Consider the following 24,767-nt stretch of genomic DNA (forward strand, 5'->3'; position numbering starts at 1 on the left):
CTTCTGATTCACATAACCCTGCTGATAAAAGATTCCACATCTTACATGCATTTACATCGACTACTCTACGAATAATTTAAATAGCTAATGGTAGATAAGATAAACAGCAGAACTTTGATTATTAAAAAAGGTTTGTTTATTTCAAATCGTCGACCTTACGGCAAGCGAACAAATTTAAAGCTCTGCTTCTCTTATTTTACCTCCCACTTCATCGATTGATGCACGTAGTCCCCATCGGGACTATCATAATTTTTAATAGGAGGTGTTGCCACTGGTCCCTTGACGGCGACGGGTAGTAACTGAGGATCCACTTCTATGGCTGCCTGGTAGAGTTCCTCGGACTCGCTTCGTAGCTCGGCCAGGGCCTTATTCTGTGCTTGCACGAGGCGGTCGATGATTTGAAAATCTGCCACCCGCTCTTCATGCTTGAAATGTGCCCACTGCTTCTTCAGAAGAGCGCGCTCCTCCAGCTCAGCGTTGCCCAGCGGCGTTAGCTTTCTTTGTCGTTTGCTGCAACATGTAAAATAAATTAATAAGCTATCAAACAGAATATAGTACATGTCTGAAACATACTCCTTCTCATCGATCAGCTCCAGTGGTACTTCCAACTCTTCCACCGGCTTCAGCTGGCGGGCATTCTTCTCTAGCCGTCGAATTTGCTTTTCAATCTTTTTCTTTTTGCGGTCCTCCCTCTGTTTAATGATTTGGGGGTCTAGTTTCTTCTTTTTCTTCAGTGGCTCAGCGCACAGAACCGGAGAAATGTGCAGGCATCGTGCAACAGCAGCACCGGCGACTCCGCCGCTTCTACTGCCCTGAATTCCCAATCTATTACAGAGAAGACCAACATTAACAATATTTCATTGATCAAATATCCGGCTATAATTTCTTACCTCGCAAAAGCAGCAAGCAATGACATTTTTAGAAAAGCAAACTTCTTTGCGTAATGTTTCTGTCAGTCAGCTGTTAAAAATGTAAAAGTATGGACATTTCTTTCCGATATATATCGATACATAATTATACGCCTGGAGCTGCCATATCTTTGAACTACGGATTTATTCACATTTTTTGTCGTAGCAAATTCCTATTTCGGATTTAAATTTGTTTGCGTTTTTATAACGTCTAACACCTTTTTTCTCCTCCAAATTCAATTTTATACCTCCTCTCTGCTTGCTTTTTCAACATTCATCCCCTTTAGAATCCTAATTCAAATCAATCCCTTAGAAACCCCCACTCGAAAATTTGATGAAAAATCTAAACAATATTTCGTTCTTAGATTTTGATGCAGAATGGTGGAGAATCGATCTACAAATCGTTTAAGGTATTCCGCTCAAGAATCGGATGCAAATTGGCCAAGATGTGGTCTTCGCTAGGGGCCATATTGCCCTTCCGGTCACTTTTCAGCATTTTGAAGGATCCCACAGAAAATTTGATGAAAAATCTAAACAATATTTCGTTCTTAGATTTTGATGCAGAATGGTGGTATTGATTTGGATTTGAAATGTGGATTTGATCTACAAATCGTTTAAGGTATTCCGCTCAAGAATCGGACGGAAAATGGCCAAGATATGGTCTTCGCTGGGGGCCATATTGCCCTTCCGGTCACTTTTCAGCATTGTGAAGGGGATCCCCCAGAAAATTTGATGAAAAATCTAAAAAATATTTCTTTCTTAGATTTTGATTTAAGGTTTAAGGTATTCCGCTCAAGAATCGGATGGAAATTGGCCAAGATATGGTCTTCGCTGTGGGCCATATTGCCCTTCCGGTCACTTTTCAGCATTTTGAAGGGGATCCCCCAAAAAATTTGATGAAAAATCTAAAAAATATTTCGTTCTTAGATTTTGATGCAGAATGGCGGAGAATCGATCTACAAATCGTTTAAGGTATTCCGCTCAAGAATCGGATAGAAATTGGCCAAGATATAGTCTACGATAGGGGCCATATTGCCCTTCCGGTCACTTTTCAGCATTTTGAAGGGGATCCCCCAGAAAATTTGATGAAAAATCTAAAAAATATTTCGTTCTTAGATTTTGATGCAGAATGGCGGAGAATCGATCTAAAAATCGTTTAAGGTATTCCGCTCAAGAATCGGATGGAAATTGGCCAAGATATAGTCTTCGATAGGGGCCATATTGCCCTTCCGATCACTTTTCAGCATTTTGAAGGGGATGAGCCCCCAGAAAATTTGATGAAAAATCTAAAAAATATTTCGTTCTTAGATTTTGATGCAGAATAGCGGAGAATCGATCTACAAATCGTTTAAGGTATTCCGCTCAAGAATCGGATGGAAATTGGCCAAGATATGGTCTGCGCTGGGGGCCATCCGGTCGGTCCCTTCCGGTCACTTTTCAGCATTTTGAAGGGGATCCCCCAGAAAATTTGATGAAAAATACAAAAAAATTTTTGGTTCTTAGATTTTGATGCAGAATGGCGGAGAATCGATCTACAAATCGTTTAAAGTATTCCGCTCAAGAATCGTATGGAAATTGGCCAAGATATAGTCTTCGATAGGGGCCATATTGCCCTTCCGGTCACTTTTCAGCATTTTGAAGGGGATCCCCCAGAAAATTTGATGAAAAATCTAAAAAATATTTCGTTCTTAGATTTTGATGCAGAATGGCGGAGAATCGATCTACAAATCGTTTAAGGTATTCCGCTCAAGAATCGGATGGAAATTGGCCAAGATATAGTCTACGATAGGGGCCATATTGCCCTTCCGGTCACTTTTCAGCATTTTGAAGGGGATCCCCCAGAAAATTTGATGAAAAATCTAAAAAATATTTCGTTCTTAGATTTTGATGCAGAATGGCGGAGAATCGATCTACAAATCGTTTAAGGTATTCCGCTCAAGAATCGGATGGAAATTGGCCAAGATATAGTCTTCGATAGGGGCCATATTGCCCTTCCGATCACTTTTCAGCATTTTGAAGGGGATGATCCCCCAGAAAATTTGATGAAAAATCTAAAAAATATTTCGTTCTTAGATTTTGATGCAGAATGGCGGAGAATCGATCTACAAATCGTTTAAGGTATTCCGCTCAAGAATCGGATGGAAATTGGCCAAGATATGGTCTGCGCTGGGGGCCATATTGCCCTTCCGATCACTTTTCAGCATTTTGAAGGGGATCCCCCAGAAAATTTGATGAAAAATATAAAAAAATTTTTGGTTCTTAGATTTTGATGCAGAATGGCGGAGAATCGATCTACAAATCGTTTAAAGTATTCCGCTCAAGAATCGGATGAAAATTGGCCAAGATATAGTCTTCGATAGGGGCCATATTGCCCTTCCGGTCACTTTTCAGCATTTTGAAGGGGATCCCCCAGAAAATTTGATGAAAAATCTAAAAAATATTTCGTTCTTAGATTTTGATGCAGAATGGCGGAGAATCGATCTACAAATCGTTTAAGGTATTCCGCTCAAGAATCGGACGGAAAATGGCCAAGATATGGTCTTCGCTGGGGGCCATCCGGTCGGTCCCTTCCGGTCACTTTTCAGCATTTTGAAGGGGATCCCCCAGAAAATTTGATGAAAAATCTAAAAAATATATCGTTCTTAGATTTTGATGCAGAATGGCGGAGAATCGATCTACAAATCGTTTAAGATATTCCGCTCAAGAATCGGATGGAATTATGCTAAGATGTAGGCTCCATAGTGGAGGCTCTAACTATACTTTTACTGAAAATGGATAATAAAATTATAATGTTGTATATTTAATGCACTTACACTCCTTTTGAAATAGCCCTTCAAATGAAACAAGTGCAGGGTGACAATTACTATTTTTATACGATTTTAAAACTTTATTTTTAAAGATGAAAATAAACAATATACTTTTATTGTGTGTTTTTTTTTGTATTTTTCCTTAGTAAATTTTACATAATTTTCAATAAAATAAGTTTGTTTTGTTTTTTTTCGATTAAAAATGTCATATTGTAGTTAGTGTTTTGCGCTTGTTTACCATTTCCTTTCCATTACACGTTTTTAGTATGTTTCTTTCGATTTTGTCGCTTGCATAAATATAAATTTGTATGTAATAATATTCGCTTAGATCCAAATACTGAATTTACCTTACACATTTTCATCTCTCCTATGCTGCGTTACATTTTGTGGTGTTATGTTGTGGCGTAGTGTGTGGTTTTTGGTGTGGAGTGGTGTCTTTTGCTTTGCGCTAAATGCATTTTCTAAATGTGGAGGTCGAAATTTCGATTATCCGTTTTTGTGGTTTTCATTTGGAAAGTTAATTTGCGCGAAATGTATAATTTTGTGCGATTTTCCGAAATTCGAGGTTACAAAAAATGTATCCAAACTTTAAATTTTTTCAATGTGTCTTTGGCCTGAAACGCTTTTCCGAAGTTTCCAAAAGTGTACACCAAACCAAAGTATAGAACGGAACCGAAATCGAAACCGTAACCAAAACGTGGCTTATACATATATCGCTATGGTTCATTCGAAATGAGTTAGTTAATCATATAAAGTTAGTATATCGTACTATCGTAAGTGTATACGCGACATAGTCGATTGTGAAATTTTCTCGTATTTTTTCCCAACTTTGTATGTTTCATACACATACGTTGTATGTTTTGCTTGATTTTAGTTTTGCATTTTGGTTTTCATTTCATTTCGCTTCATATTGTGGTAAATAGAAATGTGCGAGTTTTTTGGGTAAAAGGTTAAAGGGGTTCATTGGGGCAATGGATGTCGTTTCCTATTGTTAGTACATATTTTATTTTAAATTTAAACTGTGTGTGTGAAGTGACGTGAAGTGGCTTTCAATCAATTTTCTCCACTCGCCATTGAGGGAGGTCCATGTCTAGTTGGAATTTCGAAAATATCATCGGCATCTGATGGCCTTTAATTTCGCTTACCTCGCACTAATCAAAGTTCAAATTAATGTGTATTAAGATCTCAACTAAAATGAAAATTAAATGGAAATCGTATACGCATTTGCGGAGTTTTTACCTTCTCATATTTCCATTCGTTCTGGCTATTTAGGGAATCTCTTTCAGTTTTAATTTTTGGCATTTATTCCCAAAGAAGCACCTGGATTTCCGGTGCTCGCCAGAGCCCTCCTCCTACCACTAAGTTTACAATTACATTATAAAAGTTATCTCTAAAGTTGTTTGTACTATTGCTTGGAAATCATTCCGGTCTATTGTTGTATTTTAACTGAAAGTATTCATTTTCTATATTTTCACAATTTTTGCAATTGCATTTCTTTTTTGGTTTGCTTAATTGAACTTAAATCAATTTCTTGGCTCGATTTGGTTTCACTTGGCCCATGGGGCTCAATAAATTTCGAACATTAGCATCTTTTGAACCGAAACGATGCATTTTCCCATCCCCCACCCACTGCAATTTAGATTTTGGGCGGAGAACGTGGGGTTTTTGTTCTGTAAGTTGATATTTTCTGAATCCTAAAGTTGGCCGAAACGGTTTAATGTGTTTGAAAAGTTGTAAGCAAAGAACCCTTTACACACCTACGTGTGTCCTTGATTGTGTTCTTGTGGTTGTGTCTGTGTGTATGGATCGTAATCGATTGGTTATACAATGTTCAGCTCAAAGGAATATACATACTTATATACATACTTGTGGTGTCTGTGTGGTCGTGTGCGTCTGTAAGTTACATAATCAATTTTAAATTTTGCTAATTTTCGCTAGTTCTTTCCCATCGTTGACTAAAGATACGATTACGATGCTGCCAACTCAAGATCCTTGTGGTTGTGTGCTTGTGTGAGTGTCTCTCTGGGGGTTTGTGTCTGAGTGTGTGTGTGTGAGGGGTAGGAAAGAAGCACGAAAGTGGGAAACTGGCAGTTGTGGACAGTTTCCCCCTTTTTTATTTATGTGTTTTTGTTGGAAAGTCTTATAGTTTATACGCGATCACCCATCCGATCGCACTCGCGTTTTAGTCATTCACAGAGCATACGAATGCGTGTGTTATCCTTTTTTGTTTTGGTTTTTGTGTGTCGGTCGGTTGTCGCTAGTTGCGAGTCCTTAAATTAGTTCGCTCTATACCTAAATGCCACCTCGTCAGTATGCCGTTCTTAGTTCATCTCTCATCCTCCTCCGCTTAACTTTGAGTTGAATACTTAGTTATCGCTTCTAAATCTAAATTATATGTAGCATAGTACATGCAAGGATCTGTGTGTCCGTGTTATAAAGTACATTGATAGATGAGCAACTCAGCGCTATTTATGTGGGTATATGGGGTATACTCGTATATATGCCTCTCACAAGTCGGGGTGTCTATATCCAAACCTTGGTTGCTGTCCGCACTAGTCTAAATCATTAATTTCCCATACATAATGTTTGTCTAAATCGATTTTTATGTTAATTTCCATTCGTTTATATACTAGAACTAAATACATACATATTTTTATCGCTTACTTAGGTAGTCAGTTACAACTTTTGCTAGGAAGGAAGTTTTGGAGTTGAAAGTGGGATTAGGTTTTTTTGAGATTTTCAGTCGATTTTCCTTTCTGGGGTTCCCCAAATCATTTACCATTAAAGTCCTCGCCGACGATTGGTGTGACCAGGCCAACGTTTGAGGCAGTCTTGGTTTTTGCTTGCTTTCCGGTCTATTTGGAGCCCTTTCTCTTCGCTTACGTTTTTCCCTCCGCTTCCGTCGTAATCGCTTATCTTCTTTTTAATTTTTCTTTTATACATTTTACACGTTTAATTTCTTTATACAATTTTTATTTATAATTTCCTCCTCGTCGTTTTCTTTAGTTACATAAAAAATTAACAGCTTTTATTTTTGGTATTTTCTTTTTGTTTTCTTTTGTTTTCATTGTTACTTGAAGGCACTTTAGATCGGACGTTGTGGCCCCATTTCAAAAATTTCTTTTCACTTGCTCAACTCGTGTATCACGTTGCCGCTTTCTGCTACTGCTTCTGGTGTGTGTGGCGTGTTGCATGTTGCATGTTGCTATTGCACATTGCATATTGCATGTTACATCTTGCTTGAGTTCTATGGAGACGTGGCCGCAAAAAATCAAATTATCAACAAAAGCCTAATCCAAAGTTGTTCGAAACTCTGCCGAAAGTTGCGTTCGAAATGTTACCGAAATTCCTTAGTTCGAAACTTGTCCTTTGCCTTGTCTTCTGCTTTCTTTCAATATATATTTTTTTTGCTTCTCTCTCGCCTTTACTGGTTGCTTGTATTGCCTTGAGTGCTATGGTGCGAAACGGATCTGGGTGTCCTGGAGTTGCCCGGCCCGCCAAACGCCGATCTTCTGGCCGCGTGCCTGGGCAGTTTGGTTTTATTTTCGAGGCTTGAGAACCGCCACAACGCATTGGCCTGGTCCACAGGCTGCTGTGCATCCTGAAAATCAGGATTGGTAATGATCCTTCGGAGAATCGCCGGGAAATCTCAAAATTTACATAGGGTATGGGACAGCGGATACATGGCACATTCAAAAACTAAATTTTGGGGTTAAGGGGTTAGGATTCATAGCGTTACTTTTATAGTATTCATTTTAGATTCGTTTTTGTTTTTTTTTTTTTACATACACATCTTAATTTGGATTCGGTCTTAGCCCCACCAAAAACCTAACTTAATGAGTGTCCACGACTGTTTTTTTATTTTCATACATCTAAACATTTACAGAGTTTTAGGGAACACAAATTAACTTTACTCCATACTTTTTGCGTTATTTTTTTTTGGATTCTTCCTTTAACATAGAGAAAACCTTTCATACATCTGCTGCGGCTGGAACCGCCATTAAGAATTTTGTAAATTTCGTTTGGTTTTTCGATTTTGTTTATCCTTATTTTTTTTTTAAATTTTGAAATCTGCTGCTGCGATGATTTTGAATTTTGTTTCTTGCTTATTTGGTTTCAATTGTCAGCGAGTATTGGAACTGTTCCAAAGACTTGGTTCCAATTACTGCTTCAGTTGTCGACTAGTCATGTTCTTGTGTTTCTTCTACTGTTTTTTCTTTTCATCCTTTTCTCTGCTGTTTATTTAGTTTACAATTTAAGGCAGATTTTCCACAAAACCCGAACTAAGGGAAACTAAATTAGCTTTGCAGTAACCGTGCCCGGGTTCGATCGGATTTCGATCGGATCGTCACGGATGAAACTTAAGCTTAGATAAGGTTAACTACCAGGAGATGTATCGAAACTTGCAATTTCCCGCTTAATTTTGCTCGTAATTTCTAAATGTACAATTTTTCGTATTAAATTTATTTAAATTTAAGTTTCTGTTTTTGGTTTGCTTTCGCTTTTTTGTTTCATTTTTTTTTTTCGTATTTTTCATTGATTTATTTACGTTCTTAAAGATAAGGCGCGAAGGTGCTTAAAATAAGCTTGTACTTTTTCTGATATTTTTCCAACACGTTTTCAAAATTTCCATCAAAGTTTTCCATTCCCCGTTCTGGTCTTAAACTGCTTTTCGTTCTTCTAAGTCTCCTGCTTGCCCTTAAACTGCTTGCCCGTGCAGAGCGGAAATGCCCTGCTTGAGCAGATAAACAGATTAAGTATTTTCTTACGAAATTTTGTGTTCCAAAATTTAGTAATTTTGCTCATAATTTTTGGATTTTGAATTCGTGTTTTCCCTTTTCTTTTTAATCCTAAAGTATTTTCTTCTTTATATTTTTGTATTTTTTTTTGGTTTTTGTTTTTGTAAATTTGTCCTGAATGTTTACACCGAGATAATTATCCAAACATGGCCGAGAGGTTTTCAATTTTGTTCATTTCATTTTGTTCATTTCGTGATTTGTTTGCGTACTTCATTGATTTCTGATTGACTTTATCCTTTTGGGTTTTTAAACGCGTTGTATTTTATTTGAAAAGTACAATTATTTTAATCTTCTCAATTGGGAATAGGGGGAATCGAAACGAATCGAAAGAAATCTGCAATTGTTTTCATAGAATGCTGCCTGTAAATTATTAAGCTAGTTTAATATCATACGTTATAATTTTTTGCAAGTCGTCCATATGGTCTAACTTCCAGCTATATCCAAATCGCAGACCTGTTTTTGTTTCCTATTTTCTGATATCCTCGCTAATGTTAGTTACCAAAATGCTAAATGCTGAATTTTTATTGGGTGTGTGACCGAACCGTTAATTTTTCCCACACATATATCCTTTTTTCTACAGATATGTGTGTGCGCGTGTCTGTCTGTGAGTGTGTATGTTTTTATTTGTTTATATAGGAACATTACCGAAATACTTTTATATATAATTTTACACTTATACCTAAACACATTTTTTTGGTGGATCCACGATATCAGATATAGCCGAAAGGTTACTGGACAACTTGCATCGCGTCTTGAGTCACATTTGGTATTTATTCAAGTTGTCCTAATCCTGATCAGAATCTACCACCTTCTTTACGTCTATCTGTGTTTTTTCTTTTCTTTTTTTTTCCGAAAATCACGCCAAAGTCTAAGCCGAGAGTTATTTTTACTTCACTTTTGAGTGTCGTTTTGTTTTTATTTTGCACTTTTTGCAAAGTTCTAAGATTGGTTTTTGCTTTGGATTGTTTTGCAAAATGCAGCGCGTTGCTTTTGAGCCGAAAGATGTAATTTTTTGTCTATATCTAAGCCGAAATATTGAAACGTTCTTCGAAATACTACCACTTGCTGAAATGTTTTCCTTGCTCTTTCTCTAATTCTACTCTGAAATCGTTTTTGATTCTTCTGATATCTTCTTTTTAGATATTTTTGAATTGGGGTTGGCTATTATTATTATGTTCTGGAGCTGTGTATGTATCTTTATATCTATCCTGAATTATGTATCTTGAAGACTAATAAGTAAGCTGATGCATCTGTGAACTGATCTTCTTAAGTTGTTATTGGGTTTGAACGGCATTAAGTTGTTGTAGTTACTGCTTCTTTTGTTGTTGTTGTTGTTGTTCTTGTTGTTATCGTGGCGGATGAGTTCTATGTTATGATTCGGTTTTTGGGTATCTTGTATCTTTGTATCTAGCTTAGTTTGTTTCGTTTGGCTGATCATCTATGTATATGCGGTTTGACTCTGCACTGTGAGACTGACAAAAAATGTAAATCAATTACGGCGACTGCTAAACTATGAGTATAAATTTTAGGTGATTTCACGTTACGATTATACTTATGCTGACATTCAATTTCGTAGTATCTCTGTGAGTGTGTGTCGGCGTGTATCTGAGTGCGTAAATTAAACCTAAAGGCGGCTGATTGGAGGCTGATCCCTCCCGCAGCCGCTTCATCCCAATTTCCACTTGGCTTATATGGTGTGTGAGTAAAAAAGCATACAAATATCATATATTTTTTTCGTACTGACTTTGGTTTGGAACAAACTGCATATATATTAATGTATATAGGTATGTCTGACTGTTTTTTTTATTTCTGTTTGTTTTTTTTTTTAACTGAATTTCTGTTGTTGGTGTTGCTTCTGCTGTATCTGCTCTGTTGTTGCTGCTGTTCTTTTTTTAGGTTGGCTTTTGGTTCCTGCTTAACATTTATTAGAGACTTTTGCTTTTTGCTGCATACTTTAAAGATCGTTTTTATTTCGACTGATTTTGTTTAGTTTTTTGCTTTGTTTGTTTTTTTTTTTGGTTTTTGGTTTTTTTTTTTTGAGTTTTTGTTGGTTTTGTAATACATATTTAAAATAGCAACTACCATTATCTTGTATTTGTATTTTATTACTCTTTTGTTTTGCTTGCTTTTGAGTTTATTTCCTTATATAAGTAATAAGTTGTATATATATTTATAAGGTTGTGGATCGTAATGTGATTGAGTGTGGCTCGTGTGCTGTGGGGACGGGGCTTTTGGGGGCCATTTTTGGGGTTAAGGGGCATGGTCACTGACCCTGGGACAGGCAATCTTCTAACTGATTATTCTCCGCTCGGAAAACGCTGCGCAAACGGTCTCCCCTCGCTCTCACTCGATTCTGACTTCCTTTCTTCATTAGTCTGTTGCTTGGGTTATTTAGCGGATTGTTTTTCATATTTTTTTTTTATCAGTGTACATTTAGAACATTTTTTAGCTATGCTGAAATACGGATTACGACGTCTAGAGTATGTATTTTATATATATGTCTATTTATATATATATATGTCTATATATAGTTTCACTTATCGTATAAATGTTACCGGCACTATTGTTCAGAACTAAGGAGTGCTTAATTTTCAAAAATGGCTTCAATGCTGTTTCAAATCAGACTTCGAATGCTGCCAAACTTTGTTGATCGAACTAAAAGGCTTAAAACTCGACTTCAAATCAAACTAGTCGCATATGTATGTGTTTCTGTGTTTTTGAACACCATACGTGACCCATACAAGTGTGTGCGTGTGTATATCCTAGGACTTAGGATACCTTTTATTCTGATTCTTCTTCTTATACCCGACTTCCGCTTCATAATCTCTCTTAACTACTCGCTCTTCACTCTTCCTCTTGAAACTAAATAGAATCTTTGTATGAACCGTTAACTGAAAAACTCTGCTCCGCCCTCTGCTTGTTGTTGTTGTATTCGAACGAACTAAGGAGATGCTCAACTGAAAACTGGCTGGAAAAACAGCGGTGCCACGCCCCCACTTAACTCCGAAGGCAGTGGCACCGTTTCTGGCTTGTCTATTTCACTATTGGTAACTTAAACGGTAAATTGTTTCTGTGAAAGGCAACTGTTGCGCTAGGATGCCGCAGCGCAAGGATCAAGGATCATGTGGGTTAAAGGAATACAGGAAAGGATATAGTATTCTGGTATGTGGTATAATTGCTGCGGCTCCCGCTCGGTTTGTTTGTCGTTTTGCTATATTTAGTTGTATATGCTATTGTAAAAAATATCATTATAAATATTTCAGTTTTTTTTTGTTTATCGGTTTTATCTTTATGTTACGGTTACGCTAAGTGTCGCTTGAACGCTTACTGTGGTTGCTGTTTCTGTGCTTTCGCTGTTGTTCGCTTTTGATTTGATCGTATCGGTTGAATAGGCTATATTCACTATATAGACTGTTTCGCTCGACCTCGATTCCTCTGTAAACTTATATATTATAAAATATCTGATCACATTTGTTTGCAGTCTCTGTATAAATATTGTTGTTTCATTTGTTCGCTTATCGCCTTCATGTTTTCTTTATATGGTTTACATTTAAATTACTTTACATATTGTACACATGCCACGCCCACTTGATTTCGGATTTTTTTTTTTAAATCAAATGGGGGTGGTGGCATGCCGATCGATACCGATACCGATATCAATATAAATCATAGGACGGGCGATCGATCAAAACTTGGATCGATGGCCGAGAAGGAAAAACGTAGAACTGAAAATCATTTATTCTGTTTTGTGGCTCGTTGGAATTGCGTTTTTCGTTTGCTCCTACAGTTGTTTTACATAAAATTTCATGTAGAATTTTGACAAACGTCTGGTCCCGTTCCTGGCAATTACTGTTTACTGTCTTTTTTTTTCTTTGAGTGTATTTTGGGGGAGACTGGGGCAACGGCTGCTTGCTTCTTGGTGGTTGCCAATGGGTGCGATTTCGTTTTGGTTGTACTTCTGTTGACGACGGCTGGTGGCGCGCCTTTAATCCTCGAAGGATTACAAAGGGCGCCCAGTGGGAAATAATAATAATATTGCTGGGCTATTGTCTGGGGGTTGTCTGTGGTGCCCCCGGTTCTCGATATGCGTTTTCTCAATTTTCACCTGTTTATTGCTGCTGCATCTGCAATTGCATCTGTATCTGTAACTGTTTGCTTGAGTGTTAGAGTAAACCAAAAGGAGTTTTGCAGTTCGTTCGCAGGCCGTTACCACCTGCCCCCAGTATACATTGGTAGCTGGGTCCTGGATCGGGTTTGCCAAGAATGGAGCCAGTTAAACGCACGCAAAGTTTGTGGCTCATTCGATTGAGTGGCTTGTAAGAGAATTGTGAAACAAAACGTTTTTATCACTTATTCTTGTTGTCTATGTGAGTCGATCTGGGTGGGCGGATTGGGCCCCCCCTTTTCTGGCTGGTTGAAGGATCTGTTGGCGGGAATTTGTGGCAAAGACTGACAGCGGGCAGGCACTTTTCGCTTAAAGTTTTAATTGGGCTACTCCTCTCGTTCCTTGTCCTCTCTTTACTCCCTCGGGTTCAGCAGGCAGGCATCTTCTTCGGGGCTTCGTCTTCATGGTTTTACTTGCAACTCTCCTTAAGTTACAATTCTATTGTGGCAATTTCATATGTGGTGTGCTCCAACATCGCATCAGTCTTTGGCCAAATTCCCCCCACTGATCCATCGGGTATAGGGTGGGGTTCACCCAGATCTCCTCGGTTGCTGATTCGTAAATGAAAACATAATTGTTGCTGTTGTTCATAAAACACTAACTGAAATCCTCTGTGAACGAACTAAAAGTTTTGGCTTATTTGGCTAATTGGCTATTGCTTGGTTGTTGTTGTTGATTGATTTCGTTTTGAGTATAAAAATATAAATCGTTTTATAAAAAGTTATTGGTTGCTGTTGCTTATTTGTTTATTCGGTTATTCGGTTCGTTTGTTGCATTTGTCTGCTTGTTGCATTGTATTGTACTATAAATTATCCCGGTTCGTGCGTGGCACGTTCTTCTATTGCAAATAAAACAGTGGCATAAAATCTAATTTGGTTTGGCTCAGCTCCCACCTCGCCTCCCTGTCAAAATTCAACTATAAACACTTATGGATTAGTCTTGGTATTGATTTATATGTATATATATTTATATTTATATTCGATCATGGGTAAATATTCAGTTATATTCTGTGTAAAATTTGAACTCAGGATGGCTTAAAGACTCAACGCAAAGAAAACTCTCCCTCCCCATCGCCTCCTATATTGTATATATAGCGTATTTATTTCTTGATATGTGTAGACAACCCAAAAAAAGTTGCTGCTGGAAGTGCTTTGTTTTGTTGTTACTTTAGATCTTCTGCATCGTATTGTCGCTTCTAATTGGGCTTGTTGTTGCTGTCATTTTTTTTTATTTTTCAATTTTTTGTATATTTGAGTAAAAATATTTATTGCGGTTGTGGAAAACGGTCAGAGATTAACTCAAAAATATCACATACGAGTTGTGTATGTTTCCCTGGCTATTGTTGGCTGTTATAACTAAATATTAAATGCTCCCTAACTTCTGCTTCACTGTTATCGGTTACTTAGGTAATTGTTATCATTATCGTTGTTTTTATTGGATTATGATTGGTTTATTGGGTTTTATGCAACTTTCTCTTTATATTTTTATACTTTCTCATGTGCTTTTTGATGTTGTTGTTGGTTGTTGTTGATTGTTGTATATATATCAATTTGAATTTTGAATTTCCAAGAGCAATTGTCATTGCGGCCGAAAGTTTGGGTTTACGTCATAAGCCAAAAGTTTTAACATCTTCTTCATAAACTTCAGAACTAAGGATGCTTAAGATTGATTCCTGATTGATCAACTGAAAAATATCTTGTTACACTGGTTGCTGTTGCAAAATTGCACAAAATTTCGATCATTTAACTTATTCCGGTTTCGCTGGCGCCCGAGGCATGCCGAAAAGTATACGCCCCGTGCGCCGCTCTATTGCAGTTTGTTGAACAGAAAATTGTGGCGCCACCCCATTCAGGGTGCACCACGGCAAAACTTCTATACTCTCTCCACCTGCTCCTCCTACCTGCTCTCTTATCTGATTCTCCCTACGCCAAATAAGTGATAAAAATTTTACTTCCAAACGGTATTTTCGGTGTTTCAATTTTGTTGGGCCAAAAGTTGTTGGGAATTTTGAGAATCGCGCTTGCTACTAAAAAAACGCAATTGTATTTGGAATGTTTCATCGCCTTTTTAAATAGATTTTTTTTTTCGTTTATCGTCTTGATTTTCTTCATTGTATGTATACCAAAACTGCAAATTTGATTGTGTCTTTTGTTCATTTATCATTTTATCTTTCTTATTCGCTTGTGATCAGATGTTTTGCAAACTAAGGATGTTTAACTAACTTATGGTTAAGTTGAAGTTGAAGTTACGAATAGAGTTTCGTTGATTTTACCTTGGAGTAAGTAGTTATCCTACAATGTGGTGTGGTTGGAGTGTCTTAATGGGTCATAATGTCTTGGGCTTGCCAAAGGGGATCTGTTTGATATATATACCGATTTGCATTTGGCACATGTCCTAATCTCCATCCTATCCTTCCCTTAATATCCGGGAACCGTTCTGCGCGCATTTTCAATGCAGTAAAGCTATGTGTGATTGCCTGGCTAAGGGGACGGGGCGACCAAGTCGGGGGACTTTTAAAATTTTAGGGTAGAGGGTCTGCTTATGCTTAAACTGTAGTAATATTTTAATTACGTGTATGTAGTTGTATTTAAATGTCGCTATGTACAAATCTGATCAATTTCTGCTTATCATTTTTGCTTTTGCTTTTTGGATTTTTGGTTTTCGTTCAGTAATCGGTAAGTTTTGGTTTGCTTGGTATTCTGCGGTATTAATGCTTTTAAAATCTAGTTAAAATTGCATATGGCTGCGTCTGCATTTATAATTGGTAATTGGTTTACGTGTAGTAGGTATATACTTATCTCGCCTTCCATCTCGCTCTCGCTTTCATCGTCTGCCTCGATCAGTCGATTGCTCGCCTAATCGGTTCGTTATCGTTATCGGATTTTTATCGGATTTCAATTACATTTTCTCAAGTTTAGTTTGCTGTGCTGTGAATTCGTTGTATTTTTTTTTCATGTCGCTGATTGGTGTTTCCGCTTCTGCTTCCGTTTCCGTTTCCGCTTCCGGTTTATCATCTCCATCTGCTGCTGGACTTAATCTATGTGCTTAGGCTTATCTACCTTAGATCCCGTCGCCCATAACGGGTGTAAACTGTACCTGGCGGCGCCACGCGAAAGCAGCTCAGCGGTCGACCCACAAAACCAAGAATGAAACTGATGCGGCCTATTGACTAATGTGCTTGATGGCATTTTGGAATTTTTCCACACCGAAAGTTTACTCTGGAGAAACTGAATTGCTTTTCTTATTTTGGCTGCTCCAAAAATCACGGGCCGAACTGTGGTGGGCGTGGCTAGAAAGGGAGAAGGATGCGCCGCTGCTGCTGGCCGCCGCCGCCAGGTGTCGCTGCGCTTGGTTTGCGTCGATCGCTTAACATTATAATGAAATTGTTTTTTTTTTTTAATTTAAATTGAATTTAGCTTACCCTTCTCTTCTTATCTCGTCTCGTCTCTGCGCTCCACCGATTAGTTGACTTTGGTAGTGAGGTCTTTAGTGGTTTGTGAGGTGTTTTTTGGTGGTGTGGTTGCCAATCAGTTCCAATTTTGCGGGCACAAATGCCAAAAGCTTCTGACGGGGATTGGGGGAGATGTGAACCAAAAAAACTGGGGCTGGGGGGGTTTATAAACAGCCAAAAGGTGGAGGGGGAATCATTTTGTTTCTTTAATTTTGTTAAATAAAAATCCAAGCACCGTCATGTGTGTTTTCTTTTTTTTTTTTTTTCAATAAATTTCGCTTTTATTAACCAATTATCGTTCGAGACCTGGTTGCCTCTAGACTTGTTGACTTAAGTTTAAGTATGTATGTTTATGTTTAGTATAAATGTATGAAATATGTATGTTGCATTAAATATACGCAAGTAATCGAGTGTATGTGGTGTGTGGTGTGCTCTTGTCGGTACACAAGTGTACTGGTTCATTCGCCTTCCTTGAGGTAAAGAAAGAAAGCGCTGACTAAAACTGACTTAAAAACAGAACAGAACAGAAAGGTCCTCTGAATGATGATAATTTGCATGTTATTTACTCTGTAAACTTTCTGAATTTTGACGGCCTAGATACTGCTGCTTCTCGCTATTTTCGAATTTTGCTTAAAGATAAAATTTTGCCTAAAGTTTTGTTTTGTTAGCCAAACGTTTATTGTTAATACGCCTTAAATTGCCTAAATGGTTTCCATCATCTCTCAAATTTTGCTCGTCTCGCAATTGTCAATTAACTATTTTTACAATCAATCAATAATTTCGTATGGAGGCCCCCGATTTGGGGGTCTCCATATTGGTTTTTTCCGAAACAATAATGTTAGTTCGATTTTTCGATTTTTAGTTTGTTGTTAGTTACTTTTTTTTATCACAAAATCAGTTACAATTGTATTTAGTTAAATTTCATTTTCAAATTTCAACTCCATTGCCAAAAGTCGCCTCCTCCTCCTTCTTTTTTCTTTTAAATTTTGTAAAGGCATTAACAATTAACGCATCTCTCCCGGGCCCTTGAATTTCGACTTCTGTCTGCTGTGAATTTTTTTTGGTGAAACTTAGGTTTAAGGAACTCAAGTGGGTAATGCGATAAACTTAAGCTTCAGTTCGATTAGCGAATGCCTCTTCCTGCTTCTACTTTGTACGTTTACCTAAATACTAATTTCGCAAATGCATTTTGTTTTTTGATACTTTCATCAATTATCCAAACATCAATTTTTATTTTCGAACTCAATTTCGATTGGATGAACCATCATTTCATTCTAGACTAGGAAACTCACCGTCTTACACGCGTCTAATTTTGTCATAGTAACGCCAAAATGCCATTAAATTTTGCTCAGTTCTGGGTTAAGAACTCTGGTTAAGCCTAAAAACTCGCATAGTTCGTTTCAATTTGGTTTTAGCTAAAATTCAACTATTGTTTAAAAATTTCGTGATCGTTGGTGGTGGCCGAAAAGTTTGCTGGGTGCGATCTCGTCTACTTCCTGGTCCTTGCGGCGGTGTTTCCGTCTTCTACTCACTTTCACTCCCACCAGAGGGCGCTAGGGTGCGGGACAGGATAACAAAACTAACTGTCTAACTGACTAACTGGCTGGCTGGCTGGAAGAAGCTCCCTGGAGCAATTGTTGGGCCGAAAAGATCGTTTTCGCTTCGTTTGTGTCGAGGAATATGATTTTGCTTGAGCCAAATATTCAAATGATTTGCATGCTTCGATGATGTTGCAGTTGATGATGTTAATTTCTGTTGTTGCTTCGGTTGCAGCTGCAATCGTAGATGGTGATGGAGTGTTGCAGCTGCAGCAGCAACAACAGGGTTTGCCGGCCCCTTGCCCAATGAATCGCCGGACGGAGAGCAGGCAAACATATCCCTCTAAACCCGCCCACTTTCCATGCTGAGTCTGCTGTGCTGATGAGTGAGAAGTGCATGATCGATCTCAGCCAGCCAGGTATTACCTTTCACTCAAAATAGTATTTTTTTAAGCTTTAAAAACATTGAAAATCAATAAGAAAAAACCATAGTTTTAATTTGTATTTTTGGTGTTTCGTGTATATTTTGTTTTGTTGCAACTCAAGGCCAAGTAAAGTAAATTAATTAAACTAAACGTTAACTTAACTAAATTATTAAATTATTTACATAAATAACAGACTAGTGTGTGTGTGTGGTGTGTGTGATTGTGTTGATTATTCTATAAAATTAAGATGCGTGCTCGAAAGTGGCGCGCTAAAGTAAAAGAATTGATTAAAAATAAATCGTATTCAAAGGATTCTCGTTAACAATTAACTTTGGTCGAAGGTTCGCATAACGTATTTTAAATTATAAAATTAACTACCCTAACGCCCACTGCTCGTACAAATTGCTCTGGCTTTCCATCTCTCTCTTTTTAAAAATCTAAATAGTTTTTTTTAGCGATTTGATATTTTTTTTCTTAAATCTTTTTTTTTTTTGCTTTAGTTTCGCTTAATAGACATCGAATATATGCTTAGCGCTTAATAGGGGATATAGGGATATAGAAATCTTAATTTTGGGGCAGACATTAAAAAATTAGTTTCAGATTTCCGGTCGTCAGAGCTACGCTTGCTTTTGGAAAGCAGTGTGCAAGCTGTGCACGATGGAATCCTCGGAGAACTGCTTTTCGAAATGTCGGTCTGCCAAGCAGTTCGATTTCCGTTTCCCGCCTGGCGGAGCGGCTTTCGCTCTCTCAAATGAACACACACTTTGTACCTATGTTAGTGTGTGTGTGGATTTAGTGTGGAATGTTGTTGTGGTTGTGGCTGTGTGTGGTTTTGTTTTGTGGAATGTATCATGTGTATCAACTTTCGGTAGATCATTCGACGGCTCAACTATTTTTTAAAATATATAAATGTTACGTATACGTAACGTAATCTGCTGTAAATATTTTTAAAAAAAATTTCAACTAACAAACCAACGCAAGTACAGTTTACACTGCCTGTAAAGTACGTTCGGTATGTGGGTGTTCTCAGGTGTGTGGCTCAGGTTTCAATTTGCACTATTTCACATAAGATTAAGACTTGCTGCTCTAAGTTTCATGTCGCTCTTACTGTTTAGTATTTTGTTCATTTGCCGAGGATAAGTGTTAGTGTTTGTTTGTATTAATTAGTTTTTTGTGTTTTTTTTTGTTGTTGGGAAATTTCTGATAAAATATTTTTGCTCAGTGTGTCTTTCTAAACGCGTTTTTGCTTTCAATTTGAGTTTAAATCTCTCAGCTATGTCTAAGTTCTTTGTGTGTTGTTTTCTTGTTTTTTTTTTTGCTCGATCGTGGAAAGATGGTCATATCCAGTCGTGCTTCCGGCGCAGGTTTAGCCTTTTAACTTTGGCCTGCTCCGCTTCGCCTTCGCGGTGGTGGTGGCGGTGGTGGTGCTGCTGCTGCTGGTGGTGTTGCAATTGGCTGACGGCAGCGGCAGCGCCAGCTCCTCCACTTATTCCAGTTGCTCTAAAAAATTCGGCGACTTGAAGTACTCGGGCACAGGATCGTCCATGCGCGAGATGATCTTGTAAATCGATTTCTTCCACGACTGCTCGGTGTCTTTGCCGCTTTGTATTGCACGGAAGAACTCCCGCAGAGTCTGTTCGACAACGAAGCGGAAGTTCTGGGGAACCTGTGGACCGTTTGGATTGCGATTAGCGACTGTTTCTAGCTCCGAATCGTTAGTAGGTTGTTAGTTTTTGAATTTCTATATCGATTTTGTCGATTAATTCTGAGATTCTGCATGCCCACACACACACGAATATTTCAGAGAGGATCTTTCTTCAACTCGTTTTGATATATCTGATATATCTGATGGAGCAGTGTGTGTGTGTGTGTGCATCTAGAGTCTGGTGTTGGGGTCAGTGTTAGTGGGTGGTAGTAGTGGGCGTAGTGGTTATTGGCATACCTCAATGTGGTTATTGCGATTGTAGTGCAAATTGAGCACGCGATACAATTCACTATCTCCAGCAATCAACAGATCATCGGGTGTCTTGATGCCTTCGGTGACAGCTTGTCGTGCATATTTCTCCATTTGTATGTAGTAGAATTCTCTGCAGATGCGTAGATGAGGAATATTTTTGATTTTGGTCAGTATTCTGGTAGCTTTTTGTTTCTATTCTATGGTTATTTTTTTTTTTTGTTTTTTTTTCAGCATTCAAATTTACAAAATCACAACGAAAATGAAACAATAATTGAGGCTCAACAAAAGCAAGAGGAGGGAAAATAAATAAGTTCAAACGGGAAAAGTCATAAGGTCGTAAACCAAATTCAAAGGAAATCGCTAATGCTTTGCTCCCTCTCCCTCTCTCTCTCTCTCTCTCTCTTTCACTCTCTCTCTTATTCACTCACTCACACTCCATCTCGTTCTCGTTCTTTATCTGTTTCTAGGAGGTCCCTTTTGCAGGCTTAATGCATTATATTGGATCGCTGTTTGAATATGACATTATTAATAATTCGCTGCATACTCTAAGGCGCGCCCCAAAAGACTCCGTGTGCATGTGTGTGAGTGTGTCGGTGCAAGAGTATGGGTGTGTAAAGAATTTTTAATAAATCTCAAATGTGCAGCAGCAGCTTTGCCGATGCTGGGAGGCGGAGGTGGTGGAGGCAATGGCGGTGGTGCAATAACAATTGCAAGTCGAGGCGGCATCTTCTAGCTGCGGTTTTCTAGCCCGGGGAATAAGGAGGTTGCCTGGGTGTGCGGGCGTGGCAACGCGTTGGGGGTTGGGGATTTAATTAGCAAGTGCAGTGCACTGCTTCTGCTGTTGCTACTGCTGCGTCGCCTTGTTTAGTCAAGTGATTTGTGTGTGGGCCGCCACTCGCAAGGGGATAGATAGAGCGAAGGGATGAAGGATGCAGAGGGAGGTCCTTGCTTGGAGACTGTAAGTGATTGCTTGTCTTTGCCCAATGCCTCCCGGCCTGACTGGCACAGCCTCACGGATACTGCATTGTCTGCCGCGCACTAATTGTTGTCTTTCTGCTGCAAAGTCGTCGCTGTCAGTCCCCCAAGCCTCCCAATCCTTGCCCCACCCTCTCGACAACGCTCCGATAATCGCGCTAATTTCAAGATTTCCCAGTAGCAACGCCAAATGCATTTCTCATGTTGTGCCAGAGCGCTCGTGTTGATTTTTCCAAACAATAAGCGCAGAATGCGCAAATAGAAAATCTTTTCCCTGCGTCTCCTTTTTTTTTTCCCAGAGGCGGCACTTGAACAGCGGTGGGGTATTGGATGGTGGGTGGTGGTTCGTGGGATGCATTGTGGGAATGGTGGGTGCTGTGGAGCCATCATAATGAGGCAATGGCCGAAAGAAAGGAATCGCTGTGTGACAGTTTTGTGTGACAGTTCATTGTGCCGGGTGTCCATAGTTATTAGGGATTGCAGGATTGTCTCATCCTCATCGCTGTCCTCGCACATATTTCGTTTGTTTGAATGGCAATTAGCTTTGTGGCTGGCGTGAAAGGCTTGAGGCGATCCTTATGCAGTCTCCCCCCCACGCTTGCCGCACGCACACACGTGTGGCAGGAAAAGGAAGCTGCAGCTTAGCGGCCTGAAATGCGCCACTTAATTTAGATAATAAGCCGTGCGAGTGGATGTGGAGGTAGAGGTGGAAGTGGCAGGTAAAACTGCATCTCGACGGAAGTGCACGAGGGCTTGCAACTAATTAGTTGGCATATAATATTTTTCGTAGCCTATTTATTTGGTTGGGCACTTGCACATATCGCGCGGGACAGAGAGGAGAAGCTGAAGAAGAGAGTGAGGTGTGAGGTGGGTGGTGGGTGGTGGGTGGACCTCCCACCTCGCAAAACACTTGTTGAAAGGCAGGCAGGCGTTGCTTTGTCAAGTGCTTGCATCTCCCACTCTCACTCACTCTCTCTCTCTCTCTTTCCCTCGCTTGTTCTGCATGTGTGAGTGTGTGGAATTCATGTTTTTTTTCCTGTATGGGCAGATATGTTGTATATGTGTGTGTGTGAGTGTGCTTGTGTGTGTCGCCTCCTTCGCTGCACCTTCAGAAGTGCCGATGCGATTACGATTACGGATACGGTTACGTTAACGATTACGGTTACGAATACGATTACGAATACGGATACGAACGAGTAGAATGTTTATTAATAAGCTCACACATACTCACCCACACATATGCAGACATCTCTACCTCATACATTAATGAAGTAATTGGCATCTATATACTTATATAAGCAACTGTATAAGTCATATACGGTCTATATACATACAGAATGGAGCGTGTATCGGTGGCTGTCTCTATATCTTTGTGCCTATGTATGTGTGTCTCTGTGTGTGTGTGTGTTCATAAAAATGCACTTGTTGTTGTTGTTGTTGTCAGCAAGATCTTTTCACGCGTTTGGCCAAAAAGGGAAGGAGGGGAAAGGGTGAGAGCGGGAAGCTTCTCTAAGCGCCAAAAGGACACTTAACCTCAAAAATAACGAAAGAACGGCTCGATGAGAAACAAAACACAGAAAAAGAACAGCGGGAGATGTGAGAAAATAAAAAATGACTAAGAGTGGCTATATGTATGAGGGTGTATGGCTGTATCCTTGAGCGCCTTTTTGCCAGTAGGGCCCTGGCCATTGTGCTTGAAACTCTCAAGTAGCTGCCGCCATGAAAAGCTGCCAAAGAAACCCGTTGAATGTATCCTGGCAAACAAACTAATTAGCCCGCCAGGAGTCTGAGTGTCTGCGTGTGTGGATGTGAATGTGAATGTGAATGTGAATGCATGTCCTTTAGCCGCTTTCTTCTCATTATTTGCATTTTGGCGAGCACAAAAAGAAGTTACTGCAGCTAATGCAATTATATAAGTGGCTGGCTTGAGGACCTCGCACAAAAGCCACTTTTGTTAATTAGCCAACACACACCGCCCGTGTGTGGTGGCAAGTGGAAGAATTTATGCATATGTGTTGGTGTGTGGGTGTGTGATGGGGGCGCGCCCCCTTAAATAGGCAACACATTTTAATATGCCAGCCGCAAGTTTCTTGGCCAGGCTCTTCGCTATTTTCACACTTGACTCTCCAGGCTTCACTCGAGTGGCAGCTCATCCTGCGCATCCTTCAGCTTCTGCATTTTTCTTAAGTGCCCACTTAGAGCAACATGTTATTAGAGCACTCCGGCCAGTATCTGAATGTGTGTGTGAGTTTGGGTGTCTATTTGTGCTTGTGTGGGAAACTCATAATATTAACTAGTGGCTAAGAGAGAGCATCATAAAAGCTGTTACAAGTATTCATTTCCTGGTTTAATTTTGAGGGAGAACGGCTGTATGGGAAAGCATTTCCCCACGCCGCTAAATGAGGAACAAAAGCAAGCGAAATCATTACGAAACTGAAAAGGAACTGAAAACCGTTACACCATAATAGCTACCCCTAGAAAAACTAAGAAACTATGAAAAGGAAATAAACAATCAAGAACCCGTTTCGCCAGAAATCAAAAAATATTCCCACCCATTTTAACCTCTCCGCCCAAGAAGACCGCCCGAGAAGACAAGATGCTGTCGCGATTCCCATGCAAAGTAGGGTTTGTTTAACTTTACGAAAGAAACGGAAAAGGAATCAGAATTGGAATCGAAATCCTTTTTTTCCTTCAACCCCAAGAAATCCCCTTCGACAAAAGATGCCACAAGAAATTCCGGCAAACTACAACTGGCTGAAAACAAACCCCGAGCGTGCCGGGCCATGATTTGTTGTCTTTTGTCCTGATGGTGTGCGCAGTGCGCAGGTAGGAATTGGAAACCCCGAACCTAGGGGTATTTCTTAGGGTGTCTCGAGGACAATTCCTTAAGACGTTGCGCATGTCTTCGAGACGGGCAGCTGCTAAGCTGCTACGGACTTGGAGGGTTGGACGATAAATCCAGGTGAGACCTTGTGCCACGCTCTGGGTATTTGATTTTTTTTTTTGTTGTCCGGGGCGGACAGATGCGGCCCGGATTTGGCGCGCAAATCACGACGACTGCATGCGGGCCTACCTCACACTTCACTTTTGTTCCGCCCGTCTCAACCCGATTCGATGTTCCGGGGAATGCCCATGCCCGGACAGCCAGCTGTCGTTTTTCCTTCGCCGTTTTGGTTCACTTTTTTGGCAACTTCTTGCGCAATTTCACGGACTGACAGTTGGGAGTCGCGGAATGACAGCCGCCGCGTTGCATGTTCACCTTCTTCTTGAGTGCCGAGGAAGTCGAGGGCTTCGACAGGTGGCATTCTAATTTTTGGCCAATCAGCCAATTCTATTCCTAACCTTTAACCCCATCAAATTACGAAAAGAAAACAGAAAACTGAATGCGACTAACGAAATAATAAATATGAATGCTGTTTAAAGTTAGATTATAATGTAACTACTGGATCGCCAACTGGACTACTTACCGGAAGTTCGAGAACCATTTCACCAATTGTGCTGTGTTGTTCTTGTTGAACTTGATGTCCGGGAAGTACATCTTGAGCACCGCGGAGCTGGGATAGCGCACCCAGAAGAACATCAGCTTGGCCTTGCGCAGGTGCATCGGTGTCAATGTAGAAGAGTGCAAAGGAGTCAAGGATTCGCAATTTCTAATAGATTATGTGGAATATATGTATATACGTATGAGATATCTGTGATGGTCGACTGTCTTTCCAAATTTCCATGTTCGTGTGGGGCAGAG

At 39.5% G+C, this 24,767-nt stretch overlaps 2 protein-coding genes across 9 annotated transcripts in view; both read right to left on the reverse strand.

Annotated features, from left to right (window-relative positions):
• Positions 1–113: 113 nt before the first annotated feature.
• Positions 114–1,004, reverse strand: LOC6499651 (39S ribosomal protein L40, mitochondrial). The gene is made up of 3 exons (XM_001954177.4): positions 891–1,004; positions 574–825; positions 114–510 (listed from the first exon to the last, which is right to left on the reverse strand). Exons 1-3 carry the CDS (start codon positions 914–916, stop codon positions 192–194), a joined length of 597 nt encoding a protein of 198 aa, XP_001954213.1. The 5' UTR covers positions 917–1,004; the 3' UTR covers positions 114–191.
• Positions 1,005–7,513: 6,509 nt separating this feature from the next.
• Positions 7,514–24,767, reverse strand: part of LOC6499650 (homeobox protein prospero) — a 66,205-nt gene continuing 48,951 nt past the window's right edge. For 6 of the 8 annotated variants that reach the window (XM_044715154.1, XM_044715146.1, XM_044715145.1 and 3 more), the window contains 3 exons: positions 24,493–24,675; positions 20,036–20,180; positions 7,514–19,759 (listed from right to left, as the gene is read on the reverse strand). In XM_044715154.1, the coding sequence (XP_044571089.1) occupies positions 19,580–19,759; positions 20,036–20,180; positions 24,493–24,675 (508 nt within the window). In that variant the 3' untranslated portion in view covers positions 7,514–19,579. The remainder of the gene's footprint in view (positions 19,760–20,035; positions 20,181–24,492; positions 24,676–24,767) is intronic. The other 2 variants (XM_032453615.2, XM_044715157.1) reach the window with 1 other exon arrangement.

The sequence above is a fragment of the Drosophila ananassae genome, chromosome 2L (assembly GCF_017639315.1).
Source record: "Drosophila ananassae strain 14024-0371.13 chromosome 2L, ASM1763931v2, whole genome shotgun sequence".
Classification (NCBI taxonomy): Eukaryota; Metazoa; Arthropoda; class Insecta; order Diptera; family Drosophilidae; genus Drosophila; species Drosophila ananassae.

Bases quoted from the DNA above. Each gene is read 5' to 3' on its own strand.
- LOC6499651 (XM_001954177.4), bottom strand. From the start codon at position 916: ATGTCATTGCTTGCTGCTTTTGCGAG. The intron at 826-890 runs GTAAGAAATTAT...TCTCTGTAATAG, and splicing joins TTGCTTGCTGCTTTTGCGAG to ATTGGGAATTCAGGGCAGTA. The intron at 511-573 runs GTATGTTTCAGA...TACATGTTGCAG, and splicing joins GAGCTGATCGATGAGAAGGA to CAAACGACAAAGAAAGCTAA.